The sequence below is a fragment of the Chanodichthys erythropterus genome, chromosome 16 (genome assembly GCF_024489055.1).
Source record: "Chanodichthys erythropterus isolate Z2021 chromosome 16, ASM2448905v1, whole genome shotgun sequence".
Classification (NCBI taxonomy): domain Eukaryota; kingdom Metazoa; phylum Chordata; class Actinopteri; order Cypriniformes; family Xenocyprididae; genus Chanodichthys; species Chanodichthys erythropterus.
The window spans coordinates 31,049,752-31,063,825 of NC_090236.1; the positions used below are offsets into that span (position 1 = coordinate 31,049,752).

At 33.4% G+C, this 14,074-nt stretch overlaps 1 protein-coding gene across 2 annotated transcripts in view; it reads left to right on the forward strand.

Moving 5' to 3' along the window:
- The window catches only part of atp6v1h (ATPase H+ transporting V1 subunit H), a 51,606-nt gene that overhangs the window by 6,093 nt on the left and 31,439 nt on the right, over positions 1-14,074 (forward strand). For both annotated transcript variants that reach the window (XM_067362631.1, XM_067362632.1), the window contains exons 3-6: positions 2,211-2,310; positions 2,561-2,650; positions 4,507-4,620; positions 7,055-7,159. In XM_067362631.1, the coding sequence (XP_067218732.1) occupies positions 2,211-2,310; positions 2,561-2,650; positions 4,507-4,620; positions 7,055-7,159 (409 nt within the window). The remainder of the gene's footprint in view (positions 1-2,210; positions 2,311-2,560; positions 2,651-4,506; positions 4,621-7,054; positions 7,160-14,074) is intronic.

Here is a 14,074-nt window from a genome sequence, read left to right on the forward strand (position 1 = left end):
AACCGGCTTTACTGACGAAATGCGCGTGAGAATAGCATGCGATTAATCGTGCAGCCCTAGTATGTATGTATATATATATATATATATATATATATATATATATATATATAATACATACATACATACATACATACATACATACATACATACATACATACATACATACATACACATACACACATACACATACTCACACACATACATACATACACATACTCACACACATACATACATACACATACTCACACACATACATACATACACATACTCACACACATACATACATACACATACTCACACACATACACACACACACACACACACACACACACACACATGTTTGTTTTTGTGAATTGTGGGGACTTTCCATAGACTTCAATGCATTTTACACTGAACAAACTGTACATTCTATCCCCCTACCCTGCCCCTACCCCTAAACCTAACCCTCACAGGAAACTGTGCAAACTTTTACTTTTTCACAAAAACTCATTCTATATGATTTATAAACCCATTTACATTGTGGGGACCGCTGGCTGGTCCCCACGATGTAGGTGAACTCAGGTTTATATTACATCATGGGGACATTTGGTCCCCACAATGTAATATAAACAAAAGCACACACACACACACACACACACACACACACACACACACACACACACACACACACACACACACACACACACACACACACACACACACACACACACACCTCGTGTTGGCAAAGCTGAATTTTCAGCATCATTACTCCAGTCTTCAGTGTCACATGATCCTTCAGAAATCATTCTAATATGATGAATAGTTCCTCAAGAAATATTTGTTATTATCAATGTTGAAAATAGTTGTGTACTTTTTTTCAAGATTCCTGAAAAAATGAATAGAAAGTTTAAAAGAACAGCATTTATCTAAAATACAAAGCTTTTGTAACATTTTACTCTACCGTTCAAAAGTTTGGGGTCAGTAAGAATTTTTATTTTTATTTTTTTGAAAAGAAATTAAAGAAATGAATACTTTTATTCAGCAAGGATGCATTAAATCGATCAAAAGTGACAGTAAAGACATTTAAAATGTTATGAAAGATTATATTTCAAATAAACACAGTTCTTTTTTACTTTCTATTCATCAAAGAATCCTGAAAAAAAATATTGTACACAAATATTTTGTAAACAATAATATTTCTTGAGGAACTATTCATCATATTAGAATGATTTCTGAAGGATCATGTGACACTGAAGACTGGATTAACAATGCTGAAAATTCAGCTTTGCCAACACAAGAATAAGTTACATTTTAAAATATTTTAAAATAGAAAACAGTCATTTTAAATTGTAATAATATTTCACAATATTACTTTTTTTACTGTATTTTTAATTAAGTAAATGCACCCTTGGTGAGCAAACAAAACTTCTTTTAAAAACATTAAAAATCTTACCGATCCCAAACTTTTGAACGGTAGTGTATATATAGATATATACACACACACACACACACACACACACACACACACACACACACACACACACACACACACACACACACACACACACACACACACACACACACACACACACACACACACACACACACACACACACACACACACAAACGTTAACAAAGGAAGAAAACAATGAAAAACCATACCAACTACAAGTCCACTCAAACTAAACTCAAACTCAGACATGAACGTGACATAAACGTGACATTATTAGGAAGGCAATAACACAAGTACACTATTTGAGAATCAGAGTAAAAGTCAAAAATTACAGTTCAGAGTTTCATGGTTTTCTTATACTATTGCTTTTAAGTCTTGAAGGACAAAGCAGAGCTCAATAAAATGTATTTTATCACCCTATAGGAAACAGTTACTGTTCTTATATTGGATTTAATTAGAAGAGTATATTTTTAATTTGTAATAGCCAGAAATGATACTGACATTTTTAATACATAATGACACATGTATGTGATAAATAGGACCCAGTGGGACAAGTGACAGTTTTATCAATGAGTCCCAACCCATCAGCCCACCCCCGCACCTGTGAGATCTTGAGAATGAATATTGTTTTAATCTGTCAATTGGACAGATTAAAACAATGAAAAAAGCAAGTGAGAGCAAATTTGCAAAATATATGTGAATAATTGATGTCTTTTGTTAAATTGCCTTTTGTTGAGCTTATCTCCCTTAAGTCATTGGTGAGTTTCATGCTTTTCAGGGGCCAGATGATCTCAGCCGAGGACTGTGAGTTTATTAAGAAGTTTGAGGTTGCCATGTCTGAAGAAAAGCAAGCAATTCTGACAAAAGAAGGCCATCAGGTTCTTATCACATTCTTTCCTGATTTGTTTTGCCTCTCCTACCCTGTTTAGCTTGAAAAAAAGAGAGAAATGTACCACATTAATTTTGTATAACTGAACTACAGAGCTGTAGGTATGTTTTTGATTTTATTTTTGGTTAGTTTTGAGACCTTAGGGACCCTTTTATATATATTAAAGCTATAAATTAAATTGTTGTATTTCTATGCAAGTCTATAGATTTAACCATTTCTTCTCACATATTTTATTGTAGTGTGCAAAGACCTTCCTCAACCTTATGGCTCATATTTCTAAGGAGCAAACAGTTCAGTACATCCTGACCCTGATTGATGACACGCTGCAGGTAAAAAGGCACACCATTTCAGAGATGTAAAAAGTCCAAATCTAATCTCTGTTTTCTCATAGCCTGTCAGACTTAAAAGCTTTGGAGTATTCATTTATAACACATAAACTGACCCTATATTATCTATTGTAGAGTGGATTGAAATGAGAAATGCAGACAGTTGCATGAGTATTTCTATGACATTTGCTTTTGTCTCTTCACAGCCTTGGTCTTGCAAATGTTCAAAAAGAAAAAAATGTCAGGTCCTTGAGCTGATTGTGAATTATAATGTCACTCTGTCAATCCTGCTTTAGCTTAGTCTTTTTTCTGTATATTTTGTCATCACTCACACTCATGTCATTCCAAACCCGTAAGACCTTAGTTCATCTTCGGAACACAAATTAAGATATTTTTGATGAAATCCGAGAGCTCTCTGATTCTTCCATAGACAGCAATTTAACTACCCCTTTCAAGGTCCACAAAGGTACTAAAGACATCATTAATATAGTCCACTGCTCTTGTGAACAGCGTCGGCCAATACTGAGCCGGCGTTCTGACGTAGAACCTGGAAGCGCTGAAAGTAAACAGCTTAAGTGAATGACACTGAATAGAAGCTATTGTTGAATAAAGTCATTAATTTTGTCATTTTGTGCACAAAATATTCTCATCACTTCAATAATACTAAGGTTGAACCACTGCAGTCACGTGGACTATTTTAAAGATGTCTTTAGTACCTTTCTGGACCTTGAAAGTGGTAGATAAATTGCTGGCTATGGACGAGTCAGAAAGCTTTCATTAAAAATAACTAATTAATGACAGAATTTTCATTTTGGGGTGAAATAACCCTTTAAGTTTGTGCTGATAGATGGCCTTCATAAAACCCATTTTCAGTTGATTATGTGGAGTCTGCGGTTCTGTGTGCTGCAGTGTCTATACTGAGTATTTCTGTATTCATACAGTGACTCGCCCTCTCACAACTCATTTAGCCTATGCCTCTGTGATGAGATCTTCTATTCATATGCAAAGTGGTTATAATTTTGAAAACACGATAAACAGACTCCTCTTTCCATTTAAAATATAATTTTATTTTATAAATGTGTCTCTGGGGAAATGGAAAAAATGAACAGTCTGTCTCACCCTGCATCTGCTGTTTAGTCAAGTTTCTTTTACATGATTTTTAAACGACACGACAATGCTTCCATGTATAGCTCATGCTTTAGTGCCAGTGAAATGGAGGTACATTATAGAAAATAATCAGATTATCTAAAATAATTTGATTGTACATTTTTAAAAATACAGTCAAACCAAAATTTATTCAGACACCTTGAACTTTTCAGTTTATTCACTATATTTAAAAAAATGGTAATAAAATATGACAAGATCTCAGAGTTAAACTGTATTAGAAAAAAATCATCTTAATTATATCGGACAACACTTAAGCAAGACATGGTCAGGTCAAAGTGTCTAAATAATTTTTGGTTCCAAATTTATTTTCAATTTTACTGGTAGTCCACTGTATGAAGATTTTTTGATTATAATATGTCATAGTGTTCTCCATTTTGCTATCCTCACTTACATAAATGAACTATAGTGTCCTGCACCGACTAGTTTAAATATATACAAAATATCAAAAATGTCTGAATAATTTTTTTTTTACTATATATATATATATATATATATATATATATATATATATATATTAAATATAAACACTACAGGAAAGCACAACTTATGAAATACACTGGTGTGTCACCATTAACCTTTTCTAACCTTTTTCTGTACTCTAAGATGTGTCTGGGATCATTTTCCTATAATCACTCATCTTTTAATTCATTAATTTTATGTTGCAATAATGAGTCTTTTGCTCTACCCTGCAGGAAAATCATCAGAGAGTGAATATCTTCTTTGATTATGCCAAGAAGACTAAGAATACAGCCTGGTCATATTTCCTTCCAATGCTGAACCGTCAAGACCTTTTTACTGTTCACATGGTAAGTTGCTGTCAGACAAAAAATAAATAAATAAATAAATAAATATAATATACACTACTGTACGGAAGAGAATTAGGGCCAAGCAATAATAAAAAAATAAAACCATCTCGAGATTAAAGTTGTTAAATTTCGAGAAAAAAGTCTAGATAAAATGTTGAGAATAAAGTCATTAAATTACAAGAAAAAAGTCATTAAATTATGAGAACAAATTCGTTAAATTATGACATTTTTCTCATAATTTAACAACATTTTTCTCATAATTTAACAAATTTGTTCTCCTTATTTAATTACTTTTTTCTCGTAATTTAATTACTTTATTCTCAACATTTTCTCGACTTTTTTCTCGAAATTTAACAACATTTTTCTCATAATTTAACACATTTGTTCTTGTTATTTAATGACTTTTTTCTCATAATTTTTAATGACTTTATTCTCGACATTTTATCGACTTTTTTCTCGAAATTTAACGAGTTTTTTCTCGTAATTTAACGAGTTTATTCTCAACATTTTATTTCGGCTTTTTTCTCGAAATTTAACAACTTTAATCTTGAGATGGTTTTATTTTTTTTATTATTGCTTGGCCCTAATCCTCTTCTGTACTACTGTTCAAAAGTTTTAGGTCAGTAGCATTTTTTTGTTGTTGTTCTTGTTGGAAAAAAATAAACAATAACAGGAAAGATATTTACAATGTTACAGAAAAATTCTATATCGAATATATGTTGTTCTTTTGAACGATATATTTATCAAAGAATCCTGAAAGGTTTCCACAAAATATTAATCAGCATAACTGTTTTCAACATTAATAATAATAATAAAAATAATAATAATAATAAGATGTTTCTTGAGCACCAAATCAGCATATTAGAATGATTTCTGAATAATCACCTGACACTAAAGACTGGAATAATGGCTGCTGAAAAATTCATCTTTGCCATCAGAGGAATACATTACATTTTAAAATATATTAAAATAACAATTATTTTTTAATTGGAACAATATTTCACATTATCATACCCCTGAAAACAACTGTTCTAGGTAAACTATTTAATAATGTAGTCAACTTTTTTACTGAAGAAAGTGCTTAATTACAATTATGGTCAAAAAAACAACCTTAATATTCCTTAAATTATATTGTCATATCAGTGAAATTAATTTAACGTATTTTAAGAAGCTCATTTGACCTGCTTTGACCTCATATTTTCTTCTGTAAAAGAAAAGTAATTTCAGCTACAAGCACAAGAGCTTAAATTAATTTCAGGAATGTGCAGGTGGTGTTTACTGATGGTTCAACTGCATTTGCATAACAAAGTCACAATGGAATATGGACCAATATCACACAAACCTTTTCCCTTGGGAAAAAAATGTTTCCAAGTAATTACTGAACAAAGTTAGCTTTTTCTCCCTTTTCCCTGTAATTACTCTGCTATTACATCATTGCCTAAACAGATCGACAAATAAGGAATCGCCAGTTATTACCAATTTAGGGTGTTATCCAAGGCCTGCCACACAGTATTCTGCTTTTTACACAACAGCATTGTTTTGTTCTTTAAAGCAATAATTTAGTTGTTCTAAATTCAACAGCAACTTGTACATCAATCCAGATTATTGAACTCACATTCAGGGCCATTACATCTAACTTTTTGTTTGAGAGCCCATTGGTACAATAGGGTCCATCAATAATTCATCAAAGAGATTTTCATGCTTAGTTTTGAACATTCACTCAAAAGCAAAACGATTTCCCAGGATACTCTCATTTTAAGGGGTACACGTAGAACAGCGTGAAGTCGTCACAGTTTAATTACCCTTCAGGCAGACGGCGGTCGCAGGGTGCTGAGCGGCGCGAGGATGGTATTGATTCCCCTTGCCATCCTCACCTCAGCTCTTAATGAAACACTCTGAAGTTCCCCTTTTGCATGGCAAGCAGAGTAAATGTCATGTCTCTGGAAACATCAGAATGGCTCTGAATGCATTCATTACCATAGCACACACAGTTGTAGGGAGCGAATGAGCCCTCTGTGAATCACTTCATCTGACCAATAATTTGAGCATATTCTGCACCAGTTGCATATTCATTTGGCTGAAATATTAATTTGGGATGTTTAATTTCAGGTTGAATGATTTAGATGGATCTAGTGCAACAGTCGCCATTACTTATCACAATTAGAGCTGTTAATTGTCCTTTGGAATCTTGCCACTTTTATGCAGAGAAGAGCAGAGAGAGGATAGGAAATAATGGGGGAGAGAGACTGAGAGCTCTGTTCAAACTATATTTGTCTTCATGACCACAGCTCATTGTTCCCAAACAAGTCTGCTAACCACAGCACCGGCAAGGCATTTTTTAATATTCCTATATTGAAGCATCTGTATGAAAGCCACGTCTAACAGAAATAATTTTTTCCAAGCACTGATGCGACATTTCTCTTCTTCCCCTCAGGCTGCGAGGATCATAGCCAAGCTGGCTGCCTGGGGACGTGACCTGATGGAGGGCAGTGACTTGAACTACTACTTCAACTGGATTAAGACCCAGCTCAGCTCTCAGGTAGAAAACAAAGAGATCCCATCCTAAATTCAGCAGACCTTCTCTCTCCTACTAATTAAAGTTCACCCAAAAATTACAATTCTGTCTTCATTTACTCACCATCATGTCATTCCAGACCTGTATGACTTTCTTGGAACACAAAAGATTTTATACAGAAAGTTAGTGACAGAGCCTCACTCACTTTCATACAGTGAAAGTGAATGGAGTTTGCAGCTGCCATTCTGTTTAACATCTCCTTTTTTGTTCGATGAAAGAAAGAAATTCATACAGGTTTAGAAGACATGAAGATGAGTGAAGGATGTCAGAGTTTTCATTTCATTTTTTTTTTTACAGAACATTTAAAGATATTTCAGTGAGTTTTTTTTTGATTTTCAAATGAGGAATGCTAATGCAACACAGACAGCTCTCTCTACATTTCTCAGCTGGCTTTTATTTTTTGAAAAGATTTTCACCTTATCTAAAACACATCTGCCTCTACTGTCAGTCACAGAAGATAATCTACTGTATCTGGATCTTTGTGCATTACCAGTGCCTTATGATGTAAATTTTCCTATACAATGAAACTTCAAAAGATGCCATCGCTTTTCTTCTTATTTTCAACCTTCCTCCTTTCACTGGAGTGTGAAAGGCAAGCAGAGACATAAAAGAAATTTGTGATGTGTCAAAGCACTGGCCATGTGCTGTTTTCCTTTTAAACTTTTTTTTTTTTTTTTTTTAGGTTTTAAATAAAAAGCCTTCCTTCATACGGAAGAAGGCTATTTGTGTCAGTTGTTTTGTTTATTTACTTTATCAGTAATAATAACAAATGAAATATTTCATTTGTATCAGTTATGTCCAAAAGTCTGGGACCACATTGAAAATTTGGGATTCAAAATCAAAATTTGTGTGCAAATTTTACCCCCGGTTTCACAGACAAGGCTCAAGGCCCCGATATACTCACAGCAAAGTTCTTTTTCATTCTTCGTTTATGGATAAAAGGAAATTCGAACTACATGAGCAGCGATATACTGTTATTGAACACCCCGCCCACACTGCTGAAAGCGGAGTTTAGATGAATTTACTGTATAAATATGATGTGCGCTTTCCTCTCAGTAACAAAATAAACACAACAAAAAATTAGAAAACGGCACCCATTTTTATAGAAAGCATAAGAAAAGCATCTGATTATAACAACATGGGTATGTTTGCAAGAACTCTGCAAATTAGCACTCCAGTAAAGTCACGTCACGTTTATTTATTTGGCATTTTATTCAATAGATTGTCAGTGCCTCACTTCAACAGAAGCACAACTTCATTTTATACTATAAAGCGGCTATCCGTTCATGTTTTCACCTGTGGAGATCCTTCCTCGACAGACTCAACAGATGAAAGTCCGAAAAGAGTTCTGCTTGAAAGAAGGCGGCGCCTCAGCGTACAACTCGTATTACGTTATCATCACAGACCAATGGTAGTACGAAGATGTTAACTTTTCCTGAGATTTTGCTTTGGAAAGACATTTCAAGCTCCTAAAACGAATTTCGTTTTGGCATGATTTAGTTCGAAATCAGTTCGTTCTTTGATTTCGCTTGAAGTATATTGGGACCTTCAGGCCCAGTCCTAGCCATAGTGATGTCCAGTTTGTGAGCATTTGAGCATTTTTTGAGTCAATTTATTTTCACTGAATTGTTCGAAAAGGTTCACAAATTTGTCTGAATGCTTCATTAGCGAATAGATCAAAATTTGAATTTTTTACATTATATATATATATATATATATATATATATATATATATATATATATATATTAAAAAAAAACACTTATCTAGAAGTCACACCATGCCTGGAAAAGTCATTGGAGATTTGTTAAAGAAAATAAGCAGTCAGTCTGATTTAAAGCTAATTCTGAAAATGTTTCAATATATGAAATTAAAAAAAAAAATTACAATATATAATATAATAATCTGATTGCAAAAGCATTTTCACTTGTGATCTCAGACTTTTGGAGCCCACCTGTGTGTTAGGCAGCGCTTGCCCAGGATCGAGTGAATTTGTATGTACTGTGTCACTCCTCGTATCCTACATGTGCACAGTAGGGGGTCAAGATCTGCAGAGGCAGCCGTGCCAGGGAACTACTGCAGCAGAGTGCTTTATATAAAGGGCACAACAAGAAGAATGAACCGAGAAGTGCCTAGAGCACGATTTGAACCTGGATCCTCCTGACTCAGAATGAGCTGTGAGCTGTGAGCTCTGCTGTAGCAGGCCAGCCACAGATACAGATTAAGAGATTCACTCAAGGGCGCAGTGGTGCTAAGTGCAGTGGCTTGAGTCATTTACCAACAGCACATGGAACACAGGGGTTGACCTTACTTGTGGTGGTACCAACTTCTTATTAAAAAAATAAAAACTCTGATGTGCCGGTTCAACATAATATTCTAGAGGTTATGTTTGTTACTTGCTTGAGAGAATTGGTGAAATAACATCTTGTATTATTATGTTTCTGACACTATTTTTTGTTGTTCTTCTATGCCCCACTATAAGTGTTTAGAGTAGATATGCATGATATATGTGTCAAGCCAAGGCTGTCAGTGTACCAGGAGGGACGTTAAAAAGTAGCAAGAGATAAAAGCTCTTTTCCATGTAGGGCTGGGCGATAACGGGGGTAAAGGCACACCTTCAGAAAAATGTGTTTTTCACTCCCATTTACTCCCATAGCTGAAAAAAAAATAGTTTTTTATTGATGACTTTGTGTGAATAACTCATAAAAGTGGTTTGTTTGTTTGATTAAAAATCTTATAAATGTATGAGGTGGCAAGGTGGGCCTTTTACCCCACACACGGGTAAGGGGTAAAAGGCACACATTTATCATTTATTATTTATACAAATACTTTAGCTAAAATAATGTTTTGAATAATGTCTAAGTTAATACTTGTTCAAAACAGTCACTTTAATAAATTTGCACTATTTTCTGTTTATGTTGTTAAATCAAAGAATTCATTTTTGTTCAATAAATATACTGTCATTAAAATGTTAATATAAAAATATATTTTAAAAATATAGAATCTTATTTTAAAAAGTAAAGATTCTTGAAAGCATTGAAAGAAATCCCATAATAACTTAATATAGATTTACAGTAGTAACAATAAATTATATTTTATTATATGATATGATTAATATATTTTTAAATATGATGGTTTCATTATAAATATGGTGATTATCTCTAAGATGGACACCTAACTTGATATGGTATTTACCATCTGAATCTTACCGTGTCATGTCAACAAATGGGAAAAGTCAGCCAGCTATTTATTATCATGTTAATATAGTTAAAGATTATCATGTTAAAGCCCCAACAACGGGGGCGCCTTTATCTTCCGTTATAGAAAAACTGCTGCTTTATTTACCTTGAACAAAACTGAAAATCATTAACAAGACTTTTGTCTCAAAATATATTCAATAATTTTAGCGATTTTGAAACCGCTACTCAGTGAGCACACGAGTACTAAACTGAGTTATTTTTGCCGCCTAATTGGACTTGAACGCTCAATACACAAACTGCTCATATACACACTTGTATGTCAAAATGTCCATCTTTGCAAGTAACCTCGTAAACAAAGTCATTTATGTCTTTGAGAAAGAAAACGTGTATGTATCAGTATATTGTCATTCGCTCTTAAAGTGACAGCAGCCTAATATAACTGCTGTCTGTCATTAATGTTAATTAGACAATAAAAGAAAACGGAGTCACTCAATGCTCTTGCCTGAATCACTTTTTTTTTTTTTTTTTTTTTTTTTTTTTAAATTTAAAAGTGCCCTAGAATTAAAAATTTAATTTTTATTGGCATAGTTAAATAACAAGAGTTCAGTACATGGAAAAGACATACAGTGAGTTTCAAACTCCATTGTTTCCTCCTTCTTATATAAATCTCATTTGTTTAAAAGACCTCCAAAGAACAGGCGAATCTCAACATAACACCGACGTAACAGTTACGTAACAGTCGGGGTGTACGCCCCAATATTTGCATATGCCAGCCCACGATTGAGGCATTACACAAGGGCAGAACGTCTGGATGTGCACAGCTGAATCATCAGACTAGGTAAGCAAGCAAGGAAAACAGCAAAAAATGGCAGATGGAGCAATAATAACTGACATGATCCATGATGACATGATATTTTTAGTGATATTTGTAAACTCTCTTTCTAAATGTTTCGTTAGCATGTTGCTAATGTACTGTTAAATGTGGTTAAAGTTACCATCGTTTCTTACTGTATTCACGGAGACAAGAGCCGTCGTTATTTTCATTATTAAACACTTGCAGTCTAATTCATAAACACAACTTCATTCTTTAAAAATCTCTCCAACAGTGTAGTGTTAGCCAGTTAGCCAGCCTCAAACTCATTCAATATCAAATGTAAACACCCAAATAAATACAATACTCACACAATCCGACGCATGCATTCAGTATGCATGACGAACACTTTGTAAAGATCCATTTTGAGGGTTATATTAGCCGTGTAAACTTTATGTTGTGATAAAGTCGAGAGATCGGGAGGGGGCGGAGAGGGCGCGATTTAAAGGGGCCGCAACCTGAAATCGGCTCGTTTCTAATTATGCCCAAAAATAGGCTGTTAAAAAAAATAATTATAAAAATATCTATGGGGTATTTTGAAGTGAAACTTCACAGACATATTCAGGGGACACCTTAGACTTATATTACATCTTTAAAAAAAAGTTCTAGGGCACCTTTAATAAGAATAAATGTATATTTAATTTACACAGTGTAAATCGCATGTATAAATAACTATACAGTGTTTTTTATACATTTGATTACTTTACATAATTTATGTAGTATTTCTTATTTCTAGTTCTTGAAGTTTTTCAGGTAGGTCTATTTCATTTGTGTCTTTGTTCTATTGTAATTAGTTTTCCTGTACGTGTTAATTATTTTCTTTGTTCTTCTTCTTATTATTATTATTCTTTTTTTTTTTTTTTTTTACTTATGTTAGGCTAGTATTAGTTTTTTGTGATATTAAAATAACTATTGTGATACAGATCGTAATAATGAAATAAAATTACTCGTATTGTAATATAAGATTTTGGTCATATATCACCCACCCCTATTTCCATATACAGTATATCATAGGTTTGTCAACCAGACGGGCGAAGGGCAGGATGTTTTGTCACAACTGTACATTAAACATTAGATGTCTTCTGATATTTGGCTGTGAATGTGTCAGATAACAGAGAGCATACTGTGCAGACAGAACATTTGCGTGGTGTTGGAAACTTCATGTTGCCCCTAGTTAGTAAGCAGTGAGAGTATATGTATTTGTTGTTTGGATTTGAGTGTGTTCTTAATCTTATTTTATTTTAGATAACCTTCAGACAAACCTGTTTCACAAGCCTGAACCAGAATCCATTTACATTAAGTTGCAAAGATGTTATTTGTATGCACATATTTGAATATAGATGACCCTCTATTCACATGCAGTACCAGTAACAGGACAAGTGTTTTGATTGTATAAAAGATTTGAAGTCTGCATCAGCATTTCAGAATCTCGTTTTCACTCGTAGGCATCATTTACAGTAGGGTGGGGGTGGGACATGTCCCCACCGCTTCTTGCCATGGCAGATTATATTCCCACCATCATAGCTCAAATTGGTCACATTTCAATGCCTTGTTATGTGTTCCAGTGAAAACACAAAAAAAATTAAACAAATGTGTCCCCACTACTGATATACACTACCTGATACACAAAATCATTTTTAAAGATTTTAATGATTTAAGAAGTGTATATCGCTGACCAAGGCTGCATTTATTTGATTAAAGCTGCAGCAAATATAGTAATATTGTAAAAAATTGTTACAATTTAAATTTTTCTATATTAATATATTTTAAAATTTAATTTGTTCTTATGATGGCAAAGCTGAATTTTCAGCATCATTACTCCAGTACTTAGTGTCACTTGATCCTTCAGAAATCATTCTGATATGCTGATTTGCTGCGCAAGAAACATTTCTTATCAGAGTGAAAAAAGATGGAGTTTATTTAAAATAGAACCTCTTTGTAACAATGTAAAATTCTTTACTGTCAAAATTAAATAAAAAATAACATACTGACCTTAAACTTTTGAACCATAGAGTACACCACTTTCAATATGTTTTTCAATTGCTTGTTATTAGAAAAACAATATAATGGCTTTAGAATACATTTCTGAGCTTAAGTGAAAGGCACAGTGATGCACTTCAGCAGAGTTTATAACCCTGATATAAAGTACTGCATTAAATGCGAAATGAAAAGAGTGAATGAAAACATGACTGTTATGACTTTTATATGAATTTTTAAAAAATGTTTTTTATGTTCTTATTAAATATATCAATAATGAATGGATAATATAATCTATGGAAATACCTTCAAAGTGAACAAACTATTAAGACATTACAGAAAATTTATTCAAGGTATTAGTTGTAAAGTCAATAATTCATGCTAGTTGTTTTGTAGTGGATTCTGGCTTTAATGCATCTATTTACAGAGTCCAGCTTTCATTTTCAGTTCCACTACAAATCACCTTACAGTAATAGGATGTTGCAATTTGCATTGAGTTTCATATTTTAGCCTGAGGGCCCTCTGAATTAATGAATGTTGAAAATCATAAATAGAAGACCTCTCAAAGCAGTTTGTGTTTATTAGTCCATTCAGAGTGCACTCCATAAATTTGGTTCATTGTAGCTAAGCTGCAAAAGCTGTGAATAAACATTTTCAGTGAATCAGATAAAAAATATTGTCTATTCTAAGTCATAAATGATTATAAATAACAGTTTAATTATGTCTTGTTTTCATTTTACGTGGCTGTTGTGGGTCTTTTTTTTACCCGAATTGTGACTCGGCTCAAATTGTAACAGGCTTAAGCATTTAGTTTTGCAGTGCCGCTGAGATCG